Source organism: Erythrolamprus reginae, chromosome 1 (assembly GCF_031021105.1).
Source record: "Erythrolamprus reginae isolate rEryReg1 chromosome 1, rEryReg1.hap1, whole genome shotgun sequence".
Lineage (NCBI taxonomy): Eukaryota > Metazoa > Chordata > Lepidosauria > Squamata > Dipsadidae > Erythrolamprus > Erythrolamprus reginae.
In genome coordinates, this window is record NC_091950.1 from 125735981 (window position 1) to 125759516 (window position 23536).

Sequence of the window (23536 nt, forward strand, 5' to 3'; positions counted from 1 at the left end):
CTACAGAGAGGGGTGGCATTCAAATCAAATCAAATCAAATCAAATCAATAAACAAACAAACAAACAAACAAACCCAGGCTGCCAACTTACTAACGATTCTATAGAACCAATCCAAACTGTTAGGAACCCACCTCAACTTAAAATCAGTTACAACAGACCACTTGAAAGATACTTAACCTGGTTCCAAAGTTCCAACAGCATTTGACATGTGACAGCATTTTGTGCACTCAGCAACTGACCCATAATTTTGGACCATAATTACTTGTAGTCATATAATCATGATTTATGAGGTCATAAACCAACATTTACAGCATTGCCAAAATCCAGCATTTACTTCTGATTTTTGGCAAAGACGCCTCATAGCGAACAATGGGGCATTCACTTAACCACTGAGGGTTCACTTAATGATCATGGTGATTCATTTAATAAACATTTATGACCAAAGGTCAAAAATCGGGTCGTCACATAATGACCCACTCAATCACAAGTTACAACTGTAATGGATAGACCCCAATAAAATGGTAAATTGAGGATTATCTGTACATTGATTTCAGTTTTGCTTTGTCAAGTTTGGGTATAAATTTGAGTTTACAAATCATACTAAATTACTTCATTACGTCATATCATTAATTTGGTTCAAGAAACTGAACTTTATAATAAAGGTTCATAATATGATTGCTAAGAAAAAAGAATCTGATGATGGGGAATAAATAGTTCAAGAGGAGTTAGAGTATAGAGAGTGTAACAGATCATGCCAACATTAATAAGGGCTCAAGTTATCCAATATACTACCACTACCATCCCAAAATCTCAAAATGTGAGTTTATTTGTACAGTTTAATAACACACGTCTGTACATTTATTCAATGGGCTTCTTTTAGCTGGTTATTTAGTTGACAAGAATTATATGGTGGTAGTCCTCACTTACCAACCTTTTGTTCAGCAATCATTCAAAGTTACGGAGGTGCTGAAAAAATAGTTTTACAGCCCATTTATGACCTTTGCAACATCCCTCAGCCACATGATTGCCATTATAATCAATACATATTGTCCTATGCCCACTCTTTTTAAAGTTTTACTCCCCCGCCCCTTGCTGAGCAGATTAATTGGAGAGAAATGGATTGTCTTTCCACTGCTGGGGTGCCTGCAGTGCTCTCAATGTGCAGAAGAGCAAATAATTTACTCTCTTGAAATCCCTCTTCCAACCCTCTCTGCTAAGCAGGGAGAGGGAGGAGAGTAAAAGAGAGATTCCCCACAGAAATTGCACTGTGGATTTACTCTTTACTTAATGTAATACTGAAACAGATATTTCAGTCATTTTTCCTGTGAGAAATAAAAGCCTTCCATTTGTTCTGTTATTTTATTTAGCAATAATGAATTAAAATGTCATTGCAAGCAAATTCATTAAGTTTCAAAATTATTTGAACATATAACATATATTTATATATTATATATAGAGAGTAGAGAGAGTAAAACAGATCATGCCAACATTAATAACATTAATAAACACGTGATTTATATATATAAATCCCATGTTTTTGCTGAATTTTTAAAATTAAGGGAGACTAGGATAGCGCTATTTCGGCCTTGTTCTGGCCTCAACAGCTAGCCATACCCTTACTGGGATTTGATCCCGAGGCTTCTGCCTTGTAAGGCAGAGAATTATATAATTTTATTTTAACATTTGCTTTATTTTATGTTAAATCTTTGAATTTCATTATATTTACTTGCATATTTAAAACCTAATTTAATGTTTAGAAGAATCATACATGAATATAATCTGCAAATAAGGAAAATTCACTGATTGTGGGACAAAAACGTATCAGGTTCATATAATATAGCAAAAAGTGTATGTCTTCAGCAGAGGAAAACATATTTTCACAATGAGTCATGCCAAAACTGACAAGAATGTGGTTAAAAGTAGGCATCCAAATTATTCAGTTGAAGTAGCCAAACCTGTTAGGATTACTTAATTTGAGGAATCTCGATTCTCAGCAGCTGAAGCACAAAACATTTGGCAAAGACTTCAGATTATAAAACAGAACAAGAAGGACCTTAGTATATTTTTAGTTTTTCTCCTATTATCTTAACCATATCTAAAGCCACAACAATGTGGGTCAAAAGCTGTTTACATCTCAGCTGATCTACATAACCAAGGCAAGTAATTGTTACTGTAAAGCTATTACAGTAAAACTTTTTTTGATTAATATGAATCCAGCAGATACAGAAAACATAGACTGCTATATTTAGTTTTTATGTAATTCAAAGCTACGGTAAGTGGCAAGGAATTTGGAATAGACTATTGGATTCAGCTTGGTACATGAACTACTGTATATTTATTGGTCTGCCCATTAAAATAGCTCTTTTCTATTCTTCACCAATAAAGATGAGATGAGATCCTGAAACTAGAAAAACTCTTCTGGGATTGGAACAATGGCTCTGAAAAGGCATTCAACTAAGAATTTTAGCAAAGTTTTATATTAATCAACACACACACACACACACACACAGAAAAGGAATCAATAGAACATCTTATCTATAAATAAAATCATTCAAGAAATAATGCCCTGCTGTTATATTTTAATGACAAATGTCCTTGCTTATATGGCCATATGTTGTCATATTATCTGATCAAACCATCACAGAAAAAAAATCAACAGTGCCATTAAAACAGAGATGAAAAATGAACTATAATTTCTGAAGCTGTGGGCTGTCAAATTAGTTTGACACAATAACCTTTGTGCTGCACATCAAGACCTACAACTTCAACGTTGGGTTCTCTATCAAATCTTGAGATATATGAAATTTATAAAACAGCTGACCAAGGAAAACACAATAATGCTATTTTTTAAGAATATAATTTTAACATTCTGTGGAGTTGATGGGCAATTTGAGGAATGGAGAAGATGGTATCTCAAAAAATACAAGAAGCATGGCAAGGATAACAGTTCTCAATGGATAATCTAGTTATAATAGTCTGCAAGGAACAGGAAGTTTTTTGTAATATTAAAACAGTTCCGATAATGGCATTTGACAGATGCATTATGAACAAAATTTGTAAACATAATTAGGAATATCTAATACTGTACTGTATAATAAATGCTAAAAAAATACCATTGAAGACCAAAAATGAGGACAAAAGAATTATGACGTGGAATGTAAACATTTCCAAGTCCTTTCAGTTATTCACTTCTTAATAAGCTAGTGGTAACATTACTGATAACATTTATGGTTTCAATGGAGCTATTAAAAAAACAACTAAGAAGTAAAGGAGGATAAATATAATGATGGGTAAATGGACTGAAAGTTCTTAGTAGAGGCTGATTGTTTTTGTTTTGGTTGCTCAAGCAGCTTATCACACTCCTTTAGGAACCCTTAAGGAAGCCAGGAATTTTAAATATTTTTTTGCTAAATCCAGGTTTATAATTCCTGAGCAGCAAGAACACTAATCTATTTACTTTCTATTTAGAAAATAAAGTAACATCTAGGAAACATAAACATGAAATATCCTCTTAAAACAATGCATTATTCAGTGATAAAACATGCTCCTGCATTTCTACTGATACCAGAATCTTTACATCTATTCACCAATCTATCTGGGATTTTTTTTTAAAAAGACACTACACTGATAAAAATAGGAAAGTTGTAAAATTTTGCAAAAATAGGAAACAACATGGAAAACAATTTGCTATTTATAAATGGCATATAAATGCAAAAACCATAATGTTTGCCAATATTATGGTAATGTCTCTAAATACAGTATTTGGTAATTCAGTAATATACAGTGGTACCTCTACCTAAGAACGCCTCTACTTACCAACTTTTCTAGATAAGAACCGGGTGTTCAAGATTTTTTTGCCTCTTCTCAAGAACCACTTTCTACTCACAAATTCAAGCCTCCGAAACTGTAACCGGAACAAGCAGGGAGAAGCCTCCGTGAGGCCTCTCTAGGAATCTCCTGGGAGGAAACAGGGCCGGAAAAGGTGGGGAGGAGCCTCTGTGGGGCCTCTCTAGGAATCTCCTGGGAGGAAACAAGGCCTGGAAAAGGCAGGGAGAAGCCTCCCAGGGGCCTCTCAAGAAATCTCCTGGGAGGAAACAGGGCCTCCACCCTCCCTGTGGTTTCCCCAATTGCACACATTATTTGCTTTTACAATGATTCCTATGGAAAAAATTGCTTCTTCTTATGAAGTTTTCTACTAAGAACCTAGTCACGGAACAAATTAAGTTCATAAATAGAGGTACCATTGTATAGCAGAATCTCTATAGCATATTTGGAATATCTGAGTAATGAAGAATAAATTCCTCATAAATTGACACTATATACACAAGGCCAAAAGCACTAGCCTGAAGATGACGAGTGGGATCTCGTCGAAACGTTGCCAGGAATCTCTGAAATTTACATAGGAAGAAACTCGAATATATCAAGACCTTCATATGTGTGTGTGTGTGTGTGTGTGTGTAGGTAGGTAGGTAGGTAGGTATGTAACATATTTTTGCTGATATTTTTGCTGATTTTGTGGAAGAGTGAGAAGTTTGCAAACTATGAACCACATATAAGTATAGAGAAAGAATAGCTTAGTCTGACTATACTACCCAAATAACATTGCAGAATGTAGTAGACCTTCTGAATTATAATAAATCAAAAATATGTTGGACAAAAGGAGTTTCACATTTCAGGGTGTATATGATAAAAAAAAGAAGGTAGGGTAACAGAGACCATTTATCTACTATCTCCTCCCTCCATTTTGAAACCATTCATAAATGTTTTGAATTTGAATGATTGCACACATGGTTATTTAAACAAATAAATAAATTCCAACAAATTCCTGAATGAAGGTAAAGATGATACTATTGTGCCCCCCCCCTTTTTTTTTTTTTTACTGATGCCTACTTTTCAGTGTGTGCATCCTAGGGACATAAACAGAGTTACTGGAGGAGAAAAGTCCAATGTGTATACTAATCTCTTGTTCTTTCTAACTGGTGGAAGCAGACAAAGGAAATTTAGAGATATTCATTAACCAAAACCATTAATGACTCAGCTTACAAAATTGCACCAGCATAGCAAAGTTGTGGTTTCTGTTGAAACATATCTACTATACTATGGAGATTTGACAGGCTATCCCTTGATCGCTAACATGCTGATTCTTAGGAAGTGTTAGCAAGCCTGGTTTTGATTATCCTGGAAGATTATCTAGAGTGTGAACTAAATATAAAAAGCAATTACCCTTTTAGGCCTTTCTTAACATGAAGAGAATCCAATTCCACTGTTTGGTTTCCTGGCTTTCATTATTATTACCCAGAGAATCCTTTCTTAACTTGTTGAATGGGGAAAAAACGATGTATAATAATTCTCATCTTTTTAAAAACACTTTAAAAACATTGGCCTTCAGCCAGAAACCACAAAATTTTAGATCTACTGTGTTTACTAGGATCTATTTACTTTTAACATATGGAAAAAGTTGAATTTTTGTTTGTTTGTTTGTATTGTGTTATGGTGGCATATACTGAAATCTTTATACCCCCAATGCCTGGATATTTTAATTAATTTGCAACTGCAAGTTCCCCAAACATTTGAAATAGATGATAAACAATCAAAATGGGACACGGTGGCCTAGTGGTTAAGACACTGGGCTTGTCAAACAAAAGATTGGCAGTTCAAGACTCAACTACTGCATAACAGGGTGAGCTCCCGTTCCTGCCCCAGTTTCTGCCAACTTAGCAATTAGAAAATATGCAAAATCAGGTAGATAAATAGGGGGGGAGGGAACAGTGTTCATGGGCCTTGACATATAGTGATGCCAACCATGTGACCACAAAATTATCTTCAGACAATGCTGGCTCCCTTGGCTCGGAAATGTAGATGAGCAACCACCATGAGTCAGACATGACTGGACAAGGGAAATCTTTATCTTTTACCTTTTTAAAATAAATAAAATATGTTTTATCAATATTTAATATGCTTGGAAAGATGCAGAAAGCTCTTAAAGCATTGTGTTATATTTTGCCCTAGCAAGCCCCAAAGAGTTTGTCCTTCTTATTAAGACTTTGGGAGTGGCCATAATGTAAATCTCTCACAGTTGGATGACTTTCTCTGGGGGATGGAGAGGCTTATGATACAGAAAGAAGAAAGAAGGCACTCATCCCTTCAATTTCCCATGTTACACTGTGAAGGACTGATTTTTTAAAAAAATTAAAGCTATGTATGATGCAATAGCCAGGAATAATTATAAACATTTCATCACTTAGATCAGTGATGGTGAACCTTTTTTGCTTGGGAGCCAAAAGGGTGCGTGCACATGCCCACACCCATAATGCAATGTCCTCCCGCCGTGCATGCACCCACAACACATATCCTCGTGTTCCCCACCCCTCAGCACATGCGTGCAGGTCTCACTGAAGCCTCCGGACTTCTGGTTGGCCCATTGCACCGTATGATGCCTGGGGAGGGTGAAAAACGGCCCAAAGGTCCAACCAGAAGTTTGTTTCCAAACTTTTGGTTAGCCCATTGGGTCCGTTTTCCGCCGTCCACAGGCTCTGGGAACTTTCCTGAAGCCTGGAGAGAGTGAAAATGGCCTTCCTCCACCCTCCAGACAGACAAAAATCAGCTGGCCAGTGCGCTGAAGCTGACATAGGGCAAAGCCTCACATGCCCTCAGATATGGCTTTGTGTGCCACCTGTGGCATAAGTGCCATAGGTTCGCCATCACGGACCTAGACAAAATAAATTTCTAAAGATACACAATATACAGTAATGTTGTTAATTGCAATCTATACATTCAGAGAGTAATATAAGTCTAGGTGTAAAAACGTTAGGATTCACTGGCCTTGGGGAAGAGTGTGTACGATTTTTAATTTATATTGACAGAGAAACTGGAGAATGTACTCTGCAGTGGAAAAAAGGCATGAAATGCCTGTATGGCATCATAACCTACCCAGTCTGCCTGTCAATAAAATGAATGTCTTTCCTGTAAATTTTCAGGAGAGAACTGAATGGTGGGAAGGGAACCCTGCTGCTATGTTTACTCAATTATGTTCACTTTTCTGCAACAGATCTAGTACGGTAGTAATGGACACCCTCATGACACCCAGGTAACGCTTCAAGAACTACACTGGATACCAAGCACAGTTCAAAATATTGTGAAAGTGCTTTGAAGCCTGATATGGTTTAGGATCTGTGGGATGGTCAACTCCAAGTCCCTTTAGTCTTGAATGTGCATATTCATCTCCCTTCTTTTAGATATTGCCATCTACACAGGGAATGTGGAAAAATGGCTTTTCAGTCATGGCATTTCTCCTGTGGAATAACCAAAATATCTGAATGGCCTCTTTTCTCCTGTTTTTTTTTTTAATCCAGATTTTTTTCCTCAGGACTTAGCAGAATGTTATAACTGCTTCCCCTGGTGTTTCTTTCACATTGGCTCTGGAATGATGTACAGTATATCCTATTTTTTGCATCTTATTTCTTCTATCGGTTTTTTAAAAAAATGTTGTTTTATTATATATTTACCATGGGCCATGTTGACTCCTGGTGACTGCCTGAACAAATCCCTGCAGTTTTCTTGGCGTGCTTTCAAAAGCGCCTTGCCACTGCCTCCTTTCTAAGGCTGAGATAAAGTGACTAGTCCATGATCACTCAGTTGGCTTTGTGTCTCAGGCCAGACTAGAATTCCCAGAGTCCCAGTTCTTAGCCTGACTCTTTTACCACTATACCAAACTGGTTCTTTGGACTGTTATTATCTACTAATAATAATCTGAATTATGAACATGGGAATGATATATCATTCAGCACTATTTTGATTGGAATTACTTACATCTTCTAAAATAAATACATAAAATTTAATGTTACTCTTTTATCTTGTAAAGCAAACAAAACAAAACAAAACACCCATATATCACTAGCAATATTGACAATCTCTGGTTGCTTCAACAGCCAAGTGATTATTTTAATAAAATATAGAAACAAAGTAGTCCCAACTTCCAGAATTTCAACCTTCATGTCCAAATATTTAGACAAAGACAAAAATATAGTGTATCTGCATGACTGTAAATTACTGTTACCTGCAATGAATGTTTTTGGAAACATTCAAAGACAGTTGAGCTATAGGCTGAATTCCAGCACTATGTTAAGTCATTATTAAAATATGATTTGGCCAGATGACTAATTTAACGATTCATCGTTTCCAATAAATCGTAAACTAGAATCAAAATATATGGTGTAAAGTAAGTGTTAACTATGATTCAGGATGACATTACAATGACTGAAAATTATTTTTTGATGTGTTTCACAATTTGTCACAAAGCTTACAATTCTGAATATTCTGTGACAAAATGAGAAAAAAACATTTAAAAATCCAATGATAACACATAACCATTGACTAATAATTAATAAATGGTGACTGATAAATGATAAGCCCTCATAGGCCAAACGTCAGTTGAAATTAAACAATCTTCAGAGCATTTCTAAATGTTGAAAAGAATATGGGAAACCATATTGAATGTCCAGGGAAAGTACAAGTAGTCCTTAACTTATGACTGATTGCTTAGTGACCCTCCAAACTTACAACCCCTTCCAAAAGTACTTATAACCCGGTTCCAACATTCTAACTGCGCCCTGCCATCACATGATTATTGCATTCTGGGCACTCATTTACAACCATTTACAGCATCCTGCAGTCACGTCACTGCAATTTATGGTGTTTTTGCTGAAAACTGGCATTTACTTTTTTTGGGGTTTTTTTTGGCAAAAATGCCTCTTAGGGGACATTCCGTTGTACCTCCTGTGGAAGAGAGGCCTTCTTTTAATTACCATTTTGAGGCAAAACCATGTTTAAGGAATTGTTTCTTCGTAGATCCTTGCCATATACATTTTACACTTCCCTTTGAGCCTTGAAACTTACTGACAGCTAGTACAATGGCTTTAAAATGCATGCACTTCTGCTGTCATGGGTTTCGCCAGCGAAGTCTAACTATTTCAAAGTTGTCTTCAAAGGCAGACCCATGAAGAATGCATTGCAGTAGTCCAGTCACATGGTGATCAATACAAGAGTCGTTGTTCTGAAACTTCCTAGTGCGGGTAGAGCTATTTGATTCAAAAGCCCATCTGGCCATGACTAACATTCTTGGGTGCTTGCTTATGAATGTACAACTTTAGCAAGTTTAACTTGAGCTTACTTCTCCCCATCCAATGTCTTTCAGCCTCCACACACCAATTCTAGTTTTCCACAGCATCTCCAGCTTAGGTCAAGGTATTGATTTTAAGTTGAGTGTCATCACTCAACTTATTGATGAGACATATTCCAAATAGATAGATGACATTTCACAGAGATGCTGGATAGCATGAGAGGGAAGACCAAGCTTTGCCACATCCCACTTTGTGGCAACAAGTGTTTGAGTACTCATCACAGCTGTGCTTCCTCTCCAGAGGTGGGTTCCTACAGGTTCAGACCGGTTCTATAAAAGAGGTACTATCTTGGTGGCCTGGGTTGCTGGGTTGAAACCAGCAGCGACCCAGGCCTGCCATTCCCTCGACTCAGTTCTCTCAGGGGCACCATCAATGTCACCATCTTGTTTTTTGCATCTACACATGCACAAAAGTCTTTTTTTAGTACTCAGCATGCATGTGCACGAAGCATCTGTGCGGCGCATCCCTCAGCAAACCGGCAGTTACACAATCCGGAACCCACCTCAGTTCTTCTCCTATTTCAAACAACTCACTCATGCAGGAGAGAAACTACCATAAAACTGCATCCCTTCCCATTCTTGCAGGCAGTTAATAATATCAATAGCACAGACAGTTTAATAGGACCAGGAGATTCGCATTCATTCATTCATTCCAGGTCCCAATGATAGTTATCAGCATGCCTGAACCCTGACTGAAAGAATCAAGACAATCTATTTCGTCTGGGATTCTCTGTAGCTGATTTCCCATCACCTTCTCAACAATCTTCCCCAAAACAAAAGATTGAATAAACACAGTTGGATTGAGGGATAGCTTCTTCAAGAGAGGGCTAAACTCACTACTTCTTGCAGAGCATATCACACTGTCAGATATGCACACCAGGTTTGCCTAATTACCAAAAATCGGAGACCATAGATGCCTGACAATTCAGCCATCTAGAGCAAAAAATGTGCTCTATCATCCCTGTTCTTTTTATCAGCCTATTCAGTAACCCTCACCATATTTTTCTCTCCCAATAGAATCCCAATATGAGATTCCCACTGTAACAACTTTAGATTCTGACACTGATTATTCATTCTCCAATCTCTTTATGGCTCTGACAGTTCACATGATTACTCTGCATCAGGAACCTTTGTAGGCCAAGCCAAGTTCTATGCCCAGCTCACAGCAATCCAAGAAAAGTCAGAAACCCAAACTTCCAATCACATAAACATTTTTGTATAATAAAGCCCTCCCTTGAAGTGTATAATTACCATTAACCTTTCAACCCCACCACAATTTTAGGATTCTGAGAGTACTGTGTATTTTCCCAGTCAAGACTGAATACAAATATGACTTGCTGCCTCTTCTCTCATTTATAATTCTTTTGATATATTTTGATATATTTTGTCCATCCTAAAAATCCTAAAAATCCCTTCAGTTCCTCCAAAACACTTTCAACAACTTTATCTAAAACCTCTCCTCTTTCCCTGCTGCTATGTTTACTCAATTTTGTTTAAATCTTGGCTAAACTTCCCTTAAAACAAATTTTACTGGCTAAAAACTCTATCTCTAACTAGCTTTAAAAAAAGAAGAAAAGGGAAAAAAACTATTGTTCAATAGTGACAATGTGAAAGAAAAGTAAACATGAAAAAGGATAAAATTTCTGAAGAGTCCAGCCTCGAATCATTGTACTTTTACATTTATATAAAATTTGTCAAATATGTGCATATATCCTTGTATACATTTAGATACAGAGATGTATAACTCAGACTGGTCTTTCTCAATTAATAACATTTGCAATTCTAATGCGATTAATAATTTTAATTCTCGTATATGTCTAAACAGATTCTTCAACTCTTAATATTTTCTAAACCAGTTAAATATTATAGAATTTTACTGTACCTTAGGTACAAAATATAACATTCTAATTTGAGATAAAGGGATAATGAAGGTCCAAAATCTATACTCAAAATAACTATACATATAAACTTAATACAAAAACAGTTGCAATAGGTAAACCTACAATTCTTGCTAAATGAAAGATCCTGCTAATTTGTGAATAGCAGCAAGATAAAGCGACAAATACAGCTGCTGAAGTCAAGCATGCCAATCATTTTCAACCCTCAAGTTTCCATTTATGCTGTACTATTCTGAATCAGCAAGCTAATTTATGAATAGCAGCAAGCCATCACGACAAATACATTTCAAATCCTTTTTTAAAAAATTCAAACAATACAATTTCTAAAATGTGCCAATCACCTCCAACCCCTATTGTTTTCCAGTTGAAACAGCCTTCATAGGCATCAGTTTATTTATAAGATAGCCCAATACAGCTCATGGGAATTCAGTAATTTTAAAACAGTATCACATACTGAATAGATGCAAAAAATAATCCTGCACATATATCTGTCAAGATGAATGCAAGCTTTTGCCAAATGACCTTCCATCTAAAAACAAATTCATCTTTTATGACAGAGAGAATGACATGGCAATGTGCTACTCACTCAAATTTTTAGACTAGTACCATATACAGTATAAACCAAGCCTTGTCTCCATCACTAGGAAAAACAAAAGTTTGAATTGCAGCGCCACAAGGAAGCTGGTTGGATTGCCACAAGGAAATCACAAGCAAAACAGTTTCAGAAATTCAACTGGATCTATCAGCCGAACAAGTAGAGGAAGCAGCAATATTTTTGCTTTATTCAGAAAATGGAAATGACTGAACAGATATAAACATGAAGACAACATGCTTTGTAAATTGTTATTCTCCTTCCCTTTCTGCAATAGAGAAGCTACAAAGTTGTTATATCTCTGTTTTTCTTAGCTACTGCTTGAATTTCATTACGGTTTTTCCTCAATGTTTTTATTGTTCTGCTGTCACTGAGTTTTGTAATCTCCTTTCATAACTTCAGCAAGCGTCTTGCACGATATCAAACGGCCTTTTACCATCCAGCCATAAATGGCATGTATGATTTTTCTTTACTGGAGGTTTTAAATTGTCTTAATTGTTTTTTAGATGCCCTAATATTATACAGTACTGTGTTTCCCCCTCCCCCTTTGGTTGTGAGCCAACTCCCTAGGGAGTTGGACACATACAAATATAAATAAATAAATAAACAAACAAACATTCTTTAATAGCTTCTACCTTTCATTGCTCTAAACCTTTTCAAAAGAGACAATCCACATGTTGGAAGACCCTGCCTTCTTCTGCCAAGGTCCCTGTAACACTTTATTCAACTCAACCATAGGCAACAGGTTATTTGGCCAAATATAACTGAAATCCAGTCCACAAGTCACTTCAACAGCCAGAAATTTTGAAGCAATATAAACAACCGACACAGGAGGGGAAACCTGTTGCATGGGTCTGGAGAACACAAAGGAAGTTTTTGAAATGAACGGGAGGTGCACACCTGAGGTGCTAAGTAAAACTAAATAACAAAACAAAAAGGCATCCCAAATAGAAGCACCAAAACCCCACAGCTCTCATATACATTTTAAAAAAAGCAGTATTTCTTTCACTTCAGTCACAGGGGGGGAAAGACTACCCCACCCAACCTCCCCACCTGTGAGGTGGAGACAACTGAACGAAAGTCAGATGGTGTCTGGAAAGAAACCGAACACAACAAACAAAACGTCTTTCTTTCTTTCTTTCTTTCTTTCTTTCTTTCTTTCACTCTCTCTTTCCTTTTCTATCTGTTTTTCTTTCTTTCTTTCTCTCTCTCTTTTCTTTCTTTCTCTCTTTCTCTCTCTCTTTTTTCTCTCTTTCTTTCTCTTTTTCTTTCTTTCTCTCTCTTTCTTTTTCTTTCTCTCTCTCTTTTTCCTTCCTTCACTCCATCCTTCTCTCTTTCTTTTAAATTCCTACGACTTTCGGCTTTTAGGGAAAACAAAACACTTCGAAAGTGAGACCAAATACTCACTCAATGAAATAGCTGGCTCCCTCTTCCGAGAATCCCTCCTCCCAGCCACGGGGCAGATCTACGAGGAAAAAAAGAAAGAAAGGAGAAAGACGGGGTGGGGTGGAGGGAAGAAAGCCGGGAAAGAAAGTGCCCAAGAAGGAGGGAAGTGAGATGTTTGCGCCCTGGAGACAGAGGCGAGCATAATTCCCAGCCACACAAAGGTCGTTATCCTCCCGGCCCCCCCCCCCCGCGCTCCCTCCCCAGAGAGAGAGGGAAAGGGAGAGAGAGAGAGGCAAACACAAACACCCAGCGGGGGGGGGGCTCGCCGGGGGAGAGGGAGGGGAGAGGAGGGAGAAACACGCGTGGGGAGGGGTCCCCCCACCCCCGAAGCGTTTCGTTTTGTCCCCCCGCCGCAAGCAGCCCCCCAGGGGCTTTAGGGCAACCCACCTGAGCGGATCATGTGGCCTGAGTTGACGGGCTCCCCGGTGCGAGGGTGCAGCCAAGTAGTTGCGCGGGTCAGGTCGCTAAAGAGGGAGAAGCGGCAAACATGCACCTGTTAGTCAGTCCAGCCCGGGGGAAAGAGAAGTCGGCGGGGGAAGTAAAGGGAAGCGGAGTCGGTTGAGGAGGGAGGGGGGAGGAAAGGGAGGAAAAGGACGCGCTGAAGCGACAACCGCCCCCCCCCCCTCCACAAGTCTGCCCGTTGTTGTTGTTTTTCTCCCTTTGCTTTTCCCGCCCGGCGTCTTACTCGATGAAGAAGACCCGGCCGTCGCTGCAGACGCCGTAGGACCAGTGCTCAGGTAGAGTGTCCCGCCCCACCGCCTTGGCCGCCGCCATGTTCGCCGCGCGCCCTGCCCGCCGGAGAGGCTGCGGGGGGGAACGGGAGGGCAGGCCAGGCCAGGCGGGCTACTCCGGTGCCCCTTGTGCCGCTCAGCAGCGCCACCGGGCAGCGGTTAAGCAGGAGGCGCGCAAGCACACACCGAAAGCCGCGCGACGTGTCTGGCCGCCCGCTGCCCTTGGGCGTGTGTGTGTGTGTTTGTGTGTGTGTGCGGGAGGAGGGGAGGACACGCAGCCTTTCCTCGGACGGACGATTCATTGCCCGGGTTGGGAGGCAGGCAGGCGGACAGGCAGCCGTTTCGTTCGGTCGCCCGTGGCGATCCGGGCAACAGGTTCTATCGCCCCTCCCCCTTTGTTGTGTTCTTTCCAATCTCCAAAGTTTTGAGGCTCCGGTGCGAAATTGGGGCACGGCGTAACCGGAGCTGAGGGAAAGCTGCTTCGCTGAATGAACGCCGGATAACTTTTTTTGTAAGAAAGCAAACGCTTTAAAAAAAAAAGCCTCGAGGTTTCATGGTTGTCTCTTTCGGCTTGGAGTAATTTTACTCAGCTGTGTTTTTTTTTAACCTTTTTATCTACCGGGCAGCAACACTAAGTTGGGTACTACGAAAGTATGCCGGGTCGACATTCCACACAGGTCGCATAATTTAAAGAAAGGAAGAATTTATAAAGAATTTCATACTTGCCGTGCTTCGAATGACAAAAGCCAGCCTCAGGGCGCCCTCGATTTGCAGAAGCCCCAATTTGCATGGGTTTTTTTAAAAAAAAAAACTTTATGTCATGCAAAGACAGAAAATTGGCTAAATTGGATCATCGCGGTTTAACCGATCGGTTCTGAGAGAATAAAGCCGATATTCCTTTTCTTGAGTCGCTTCTTCCTCTACTGTAAGCATAAACGTCAGCTTGTTTGAACAAAAAGGTGACTGTGTCTTCTTACAGAAAGATTACTTTCTGTTTTAACTAAAGCTCACCTGATCTGTCCAAGATATTTTTTCCTGAATTTTATATTGTAAACCTGCTGACCATGCAAAATTTTAAAATTTGAAGTTCAGTCTCAGAATAATCAGATCAATAAAGAATAGAATAGAATAGAATTCTTTATTGGCCACGTGTGATTGCACACACAAGGAATTTGTCTTTGCTGCATATGCTCTCAGTGTACATAAAATAAAAAAGATACATTTGTCAAGAATCATGAGGTGCAACACTTAATGATTGTCCAATAAAGTGTCCTTTATTGCCTGTAGTATGGAACAAGTTGTAAAAGTTATGAAATACCAGTATTTTTTTCTGGCCCTTCAAATATTTCAGTGGACTTCTGTTGCAACCTGTCAAGCAAGAATTCCTAAATTAGAGACAAGATGATACACATTTGTTTGCTTAACATACCTTGACCCAGATCTACACAAGCTTCTCTCTGGACAGTGACTTGTTCTTGCTCACTAGAAATTATTTTTCTTTTGCTGCTTCTGTCTGTTCTAGATGAAAATGTCATATATAAAAATATAAGGGGGAAAACCCCAAAATTAGATTTGGAGAAATGGGGAGTGAACGTAACTTTGTTTCTTTGTTCCTTAAAATATAGGAAAGTTGAATTATCATCTTGCCTGAAGACTTAGAGCACTATACATTACAAATTACCAAAAACATGAGACAGAGATATGTTTAACATACATTCATTAGTAATTAAGCATGTGTGTAGTTGTTTAGTTTTGTTGGAAATTTCTATTGGCTTAGCATATGACTCAAGAAGACTCTTCACTTCCTGTGTTGTCTTTGTTCCAAAAAGCTCATTTAAAATTTAAATTGTTTGATGTTTAAAAAGAAAAGAAAAATGCATACTGTAGATTGATAAAATCAGAGTACTGTACAAGCAACATGCAACATTCTATAGATTTCTTATGATTGACAATTCAGTAATTTTTGCAACAAATATATTTATTTAGAAGATATGCTCTTTATCCACCATGTATAGGATCATTTATTTATTCATTTATTTTATATCCTGCCTTTATTTTTTTTAAATATATAACTCAAGGAAACAAACACACCTAATACTCCTTCCTACTATTTTTTGCACAACTTTGTTAATTGTTGCATCTGAGAAAGAATGACTGGCCCAAAGTCATACTGCCAACTTTCATACCTAAGGCAGAACTAGAACTCATGGTCTCCCAGTTTCTAACCTGGTGGCTAGGTTAGATAAATTGGCTCTCTATATTTTTGTGGATATAATTTTAACCATTATAGACAGTCCTTCAAATATTGAAGCCTTGTATAAAGAGATGCTACATTTTCTATTTAAATTACATTCTTTTTTTCCCATTTGGAATAAGGGTAACTTCAGTTTACTTCCTAGAATATGTAAACTATGTTTGAATTTTAAAACTCAGACAATATTTTAAAGTCCTGTATAGTATAGAATGCCTTCCACTCCTGTAGGTTTTTGTCCTTCCCTTTAAAATAATCAATTGACTTGACTTCCCTAAACTTTATCTGTCAATTCTTCTATTTTTTCCACTTCTTATGAACTTTCCTTGCTTAGTTTCATTACTTACTTAACTAAAGATAAAATTATATGAAATGATTACTAGGTTTTTTGCCCATATGAATCTGGTCACTTCTCAAACTACATTTGTGTACCCATATTCATTTATTTATATTCATCAAATTTATTTATCAAATTTATATGCTGCTCATATCCCACTTGATATCAATTGTGTTCTCAAAACTTTTTTTTTTACAATTCCTCTTTTAAATCTCTTTTACTTTTGTCATCTTTGTGCACTGTTTTCCTTTGCCTGTTTCTTTTGATTATGAGTTACAGTTTAAAGGGACCAGATGCAGTTCTTATTAGTAAGATATTTGAATAGAAATAGAAAATTATAATTCTATGTATGCAGTATATATGTACAATGTATGTACTACATAATACTATGTAATTATAATACTATATATGCACAGGACTGCAAACGTTGCTTGGTTTGCAGCTCTGTAATTTCAACCACTCTCAATCTAGATATTAAAGAATAAGCCCTATCAAACTCTCTGGGATGTACTTTCAACAATCGAATAAAGTCAATGGCTGGGAAGAAATGCAGAAAATTAGCTACTTTAAAACAAAAGTTATGGAAGCACAGAGAAGGGGAAAATAGGATAATGACTAAATGGAAAGACATGAAATAGCAAGATCATATTTTTATATCACCACATTAAAATGGGGTATGCTGTCCTAAATATGTCTGTAAATGACAATTTTTTAAAAAACCCTTGAATGTTTGTGGAAGTTAGGCTCAAATGGGAAACATTTTTCATATAAGGAGTAGGTTCCTCTTATCTTTTCCTCACATGCACACGGATCCCCTTCTGCAGTTTTACTTCCAAGCATGCGCAGAGGTACGATTTTCCTTCTGCGCATGCTCAGAGAGCCAAAAAATATCAAAAATTATCCAAAAAAAGATGGCAGTGTGCCCCGGCCCGGCAAAAACATCACTGGATCCATCCCTCCAAAACTATGCAATCGGCAGGCTACTACCGGAGAGACACACCAGACTGCACCGGTAGGAATCCACCTCTGCTCTATCCAGTTAAAATACAGATTGACCAAGTACTGTATATCTGAGAACCATTTTGATGTAGTGGTTAAGGCATTGGGGATGCTAGTCCTGCCTTTGGCACAAAACTATCTGGATGGCCTTTGGCAATCATTCTCTCTCTGCTGTGGGAAGAAGGTGGTGGCAAGCCGCTTCCAAAAATCATGCCAAGAAAGCTAGAATACAGGAAGTAGCCCAAGTAGTCACCAAGAGTCAATACTTGACTCAAGAGCAAAAGAAAAAAAGGACATGTAAATAACTGATGACTAAAGGTGTGTAAAGGTATTCCCTTGCAGAATACCCAGTAATGGAAAAAACGTTTTTAAAAAATCCAAATTTTTATTAAAGTGATATACTAAATCACAGTTACATTTTAAACTTTGATAAAGAAAAGAATCAAAGCGCGACTTGTTTAATTTGACTTCAGCTTAAAAAGAAAGATGGGACGAAAGTAAGAAGAAAAAACAAAAATTGGATTTTTGTTTTCGCATGAGAAGGGAAAATATTGGTATACAAGCTGGATATTAAGTAGGAGCATAAACCCTTGGAAAAAAATAAATGAGAATTTCAGCAGATCCCTCTATTGATGTTACTAGAACTGCATTGGCTTTTTTTTGGGCAGCTGCAGCATACTGCTGATTCATACAAGCGGTGGTCCAGATCTCTCTTATAGTCACTGCTGTTGAACCAGGTACTACCTATTTTACATGTGTGCATTTGTATTGTTTCAAAACTATTCGTAGCAAATTATTTTAATTATTAGTATATGTAGTCATATACATATATAAAATAATAACTTGTCTTGGCAGCATAATTACAGCTCATTAATAACTATCCTGGAGTCCATACTAGATGGAAAAAGAAATATCTGTCTGTTAGCTGGTGGCTAGTCATCAGCCAATAGATTCTCGTAGAAAACAGAGACAATAGGCACAACCCAGCGTGAATGCCAATGTATTGAATATAAAGAGTTACAGAAACAAAAAAATTATGACAGGTTATATTGCCAAGAATCCCCCCCCCCTGCCCCCAGTGATACTAACTTAGTTGGCTGCTGTTGCCTAGACCAGTGTTTCCCAACCTTGGCAACTTGGAGATATTTGGACTTCAACTCCCAGAATCCCCCAGCCAGCGAATGCTGCCTGGGGAATTATGGGAGTTGAAGTCCAAATATCTCCAAGTTGCCAAGTTTGGGAAACACTGGCCTAGACTTTCCTGAATCTTTGCCTTTATGACAAGATTCAAAATGTCTGGAGTCTCTTGCTACTTATACTTTTTTCAAATAAGTGGGACGGGAGGGGCGGGTTATACATAACACAACATCTTGGTTCTGTGGCTCAGCTTATCAGTGGTTTGGTTACAGGTTAGATAGTTGACTGCTAAAATTGTGATATCTTAAGCTGGCTGGGTCATTCTCAGGCCAACTCAGCTCATAGGGTTGTTGCGAGGAAAATAGAAGGAAGGAATATCATATATATCAGTGATGGTTAACCTTTTTGGCACCGAGTGCTGAAACTGGAGCATGTGAATGCCAAAGCACCAGAAAAGATCACCAGAACCCGGAAAAGAGCACTAGAACCCAGAAGAGAGCATAGGCACTTGGTGACCATCTGTTCTTCTGGGTTCTGTCGCACGCGCTTCTGACAGCTGATCCTACATGCATGCGCACCAGCCACCTGCTCTTTTCCATGTTCTGGAGCATGCATGCATATCAGACAGCAGATCTTTGAAGACCAGCGGGCCGGCGCATATGCATGTACCAGAACCTAGAAAAGAGCAGCTGGCAATGGCAAATGTGCCCACAGAGTGGGCTCCGTGTGCCTCCTCTGGCAGGCATGCCATAGGTTCGCCATCACGGATGTACATTCTCCACTTTGAATTAGAGCCAAGGTGGCACAGTAGGTAGAGTGCAGTACTGCAGACCACTAAAGCTGACTGTAGGTCTGCAGGTCAGTGGTTCAAATGTCATCACCAGCTCATCCTTCTGAGGTGGGTAAATTGCGGACCCGGATTGTGGGGACAATATGCTGTTAAAAAGTGCTATTGCTAACGTTGTAAGCTGCCCTGAGTCTAAGGAGAAGGGCAGCAGGAAAAAACCCCAAATAAATTTATAAAATTAATTCAAGGTGGTGTACTACTCAAATTATGACTGTAACGGAACTGTTGAAGTTGTAAGTTGTGCTGCTCATGAAGTAGGTAATGACATTTTACAATCTTTTTAGTGGTGGTCATTAAGCAAATCACTATGGTCATTAAGTGAATCCAAAGTCATTAAATGATTGCCATCATGGTTAAACAAATCCATTGTTTACTATGGTACATATTTAATTTTTTTAAAAACTGAAGTAAATGCCAGCTTTCAGGAAGAAAAGTAGTAAATCGCAGTCACACAACTGTGGGACCCTGCAAACGACCATCAATGTGGGCCAATTGCCAAGCTTCCAAAATGAGATTACAGGTCATAAGTCGAGAACTACTGTTAAAGAAAAGTGAATTATATTATATTTACTTTTATTCTGTGGTGGCTGAAATGCTGTGGTTCCTGGGTCGTGAAGAGGCAGACATAACCTAGCAAATGAACTACAACAATTGACTCATTCAATTACAGTGATAATAATCAAGTGAAAACTTAATAAAGCTAATTCCACTTGTGCAGCAATAATTATTCCTCTGTCCTCTCAGCTGAAGAGTTTTACATTACCGTATTTGTTTCTCCAGTAAAATATCTGCACACTTATTTGCACCATTAACCATTATTATGTGGAGTGTGGAATGTTTCACACTATTATGCCTTACCTGATAATGCTTTATAATATTAATACAGGGAATATCCCAAAAGCAAATAAGAATTAAACACTAGTAATACAAAGCTATGTATTGGAAATATGGCTTAAAATTCAGAATTGCAGTTCCTTTATATGCACAAATTCACCTGCAACATTTGGCAGCCCTTTTTCAAACTGAACTATTTCTCATTTTCCAAGCCAGTTTCCCTACATTACACTATGAAGGTAAATAAATCAGGCTATCTTGGGGATGGAGAGTCTATAGACAAGCCATCCACTTTCTCTATGCATTGCATAGAGAGTCAAAGAAAGCTATTTTATATAAATAACTTTAGAACCCAGATGTGTAGCTACAGCAGTTAAATATTTATAGTGGATTGATGTATAGTGTAAGTGGGCATGAAATGTACTAAATTAATACTATTCTAACTGAAGGGGGTCTATTTGTCACTAAGCAACCTGGAAGAGGAAATAGGTGATGAAAATAGGTATAATTTGCTTTGTGCTTCTTTCATGTTTCATTTGTTTTGAGAGTTGGCAAAAACGTTTCATATGTTACATGTTGCAGAATATCTAATTGTTTTTATCATCCCATGTCTTTCATTTATATATCATCTTTATATCAAAAAATGAGATATAAATGAAAGACTGAATCAGTACATTAGTAATCATTAAATATTATTGGCAGTCTGCTAAAAGGGGTTTTCCATTCCCTTGTAGCAAAGAAAAGCGAACCAATTATTTAAGCTATAGGTAGATTAGATCTTCTGTATCCCATTATGGTCAAATTATGAGAATTCAACTGCACAAGAAAAATAAGCATGTAATGCAGATGTGTGACACTTTTCTTTGATTGAAGTCTGCATTTGGTTTACAATTGTACAATGTGGACTGCATTCTAAAGTATGTATGCTAGGACTAGGACCAAAACTAAATTTAATTTGATTTCACTTCCATTTAACTAAAATTTATCATTTTATGTATTGATAGACATAGGATCTTTCAAGCTTTGAAAGATCTCTCTTTTTCTCCCCCTCTCTCCCCTCCTCCTCTCCCCCTCTCCCGGCCCTCTGTCCCCTCTCTGTCCTCCTCCTTCTCCATAAAAGTTATAATCAGGGGTGAAATCCAGCAGGTTCTGACAAATTCTGGAGAACCGATAGCAGAAATTTTGAGTAGTTCAAAGAACTGACAAATACAACCTCTGGCTGGCCCCAGAGTGGCGTGGGAATGGAGATTTTGCAATATCCTCCCCCTGCCATGTCCATCAAACCATGCCCCCCACACCACGCCCACAGAACCGGTAGTAAAATAAATTGGATTTCACCACTGATTATAACATACCTCTTGTTCATTTAGAAGTGGACATAGGAACATAAACCTCTAGTATTCAGTCACCCAGAATAAAATTACCGTAGCTGGCAGGCCAAAGTCTCTAACTCCAAACGATGGCTTCATGCAAAATAACATTTATCCCCAAAGTAGCCACTATAATGACCACAACATCTGTATTTTTCTGTATTTTTGCACAGTGTCTTATGAACCTTTTTGGTATATGCAATGATTTTTTCACAGGGGTGGGCTTCAAAATTTTCAGCAAAGGGCTCTCTGCCCCGGTGCTGGGTGGGCGTGGCCATGGTAGATGTGGCCTAGTCAGTCTTCTACACCATGGGGGGGGGGTTGCCCTCCCCGGGCTCCAAAGGCTTTACTAGAGCCTCCAGGAGGGTGAAAATGGCCTCCTCAGGCTCTTTGCATGCATGCCCTGCATTTAGCTGCATCCTAAATGGGCCGTGTGGGGACTTCTAGGAGGGAAGGGGTGGTATGGGCAGGGCCAGCCAGGAGTGGGATTTGGGGATTCTTCAAACTACACAAAATCTTAGAGGTTTTCCCAAACCCCTGTGAACCCCCAGCAGCCCAGCCCTTTTTATTCATAATTAAAATGAACAACTAAAATACATGTAATGTTTTATTTAGGCATTTCTAGGATTAATGGATGATGAACATTGATGAAATCATACAACTATCTTCAAGAAGCCCAGAATATCAATGATGTAGCAGGTCTGGAATGTAAACTTCTAATGTTTTTCTCTACTTACTCATTTTAATCCTGGATAATAAAAAAATGGAAAGAGATAAAGAGACTTATAATAAACTTTCATATGCATTCCAGCAGAAGAAGGTTTTTCAAAAAAGATTAAATGCAATTTTTAGTAACTGGGAGAGCAGACCACCTACTTTTTAGCAACTGAACAAGGTACTATAGGTAGTCTTCGCTTTAGTGATCTTTGAAGTTGCAACAGTGCTAAAAAAACAATTTAGCAACCAGTCTGTTCATTTTCACTTGCTTATTTTCCTCACACCAAGGTGTCCTCAAAGTGAAATCGAAAGAGGCCAAATCTGCTGACGAAAATAACAAGCAGAAGAAAAATTAACCATAAGCACAGTTGCAGTGGCATGATTTTCACTTAGCAACTACTTTGCTTAATGACCAAGTTGCTAGTACTCATTGTGGTTGCTAAACAATGGTTAACTGCAATTTTCTTGGGTAGGTAGAAACAAAAAATCAGCAATGCAAGTGCAAACAATCTGGATTATTGTCAACCTTCCAAGATAGGACAGAAAGTATGACCAGATTAGATAATTTTAATTTATTGTAAGACTATATTAATGGAATCTGATAGTACAGATCTCCCACCATCTCCTTTACCACCTGAGAAGAGAGGGAAATTTATTTCTCTGTCCATTATGCAGCTGTGGGCTATGCTCTCTCTTATTTGATAGTTCCCTAGGCAGCATATCTTACCTTCATCTCCCAAGGTCATTCCCATGTACCATTATAGTTATTTATCACACTTGCTACTGCATTATTAAAATAGTTCTGCAAAATATTTGCATTTGCATCTGGTGACATTTTTAATCTAATAAAACTATCCTACCAAAATAAATAACATTTTGCTGCCAAAAGGCTGCTGCATAAAATTAACATGAAAGGGTACAGTAAGGGAAGCATTCAGATAAATCATTTTGAAATTTCACAAGGAAATGAAAGCCATTTAGAATAAACATTTATTACCAAAACCATTTGAAATGATTTATATACAGTTTCTGAGTGACAGCAGACATAATAATTACATGCAAAGATATCAGCATATTACTATCATCACAATCACCCCACAAGAAAATCTGCCAAGAAACTTAAGCATAATCCTATTTGATGACTAAAGAAACATGAAAGATGGAAAGTGTAATGGGTTACATTGTTTAGTGTTATCTGT

The 23536-nt window shown here is 38.1% G+C and overlaps 1 protein-coding gene and 1 long non-coding RNA gene across 13 annotated transcripts in view; one reads left to right on the plus strand and one right to left on the minus strand.

Moving 5' to 3' along the window:
* The window catches only part of PLEKHA7 (pleckstrin homology domain containing A7), a 139888-nt gene extending 125197 nt beyond the window's left edge, over positions 1 to 14691 (minus strand). For 8 of the 12 annotated variants that reach the window (XR_011560312.1, XR_011560311.1, XM_070764256.1 and 5 more), the window contains exons 1-3: positions 13800 to 13997; positions 13502 to 13578; positions 13076 to 13133 (exon numbers count right to left, since the gene is read on the minus strand). Coding sequence is in view for 10 of the 12 variants with exons in the window: in XM_070764256.1 (XP_070620357.1) it covers positions 13076 to 13133; positions 13502 to 13578; positions 13800 to 13888 (224 nt within the window). In the remaining 2 variants the exon portion in view is untranslated. Of the gene's footprint in view, positions 1 to 13075; positions 13134 to 13501; positions 13579 to 13799; positions 14194 to 14567 lie in introns of those variants that run through there. The other 4 variants (XM_070764203.1, XM_070764197.1, XM_070764273.1 and 1 more) reach the window with 4 other exon arrangements.
* Positions 13770 to 22320, plus strand: LOC139174169 (uncharacterized). The gene is made up of 3 exons (XR_011560313.1): positions 13770 to 13851; positions 18101 to 18169; positions 22236 to 22320. It is a non-coding gene; the product is annotated as an uncharacterized lncRNA (long non-coding RNA).
* The last annotated feature ends 1216 nt before the right edge of the window (positions 22321 to 23536 follow it).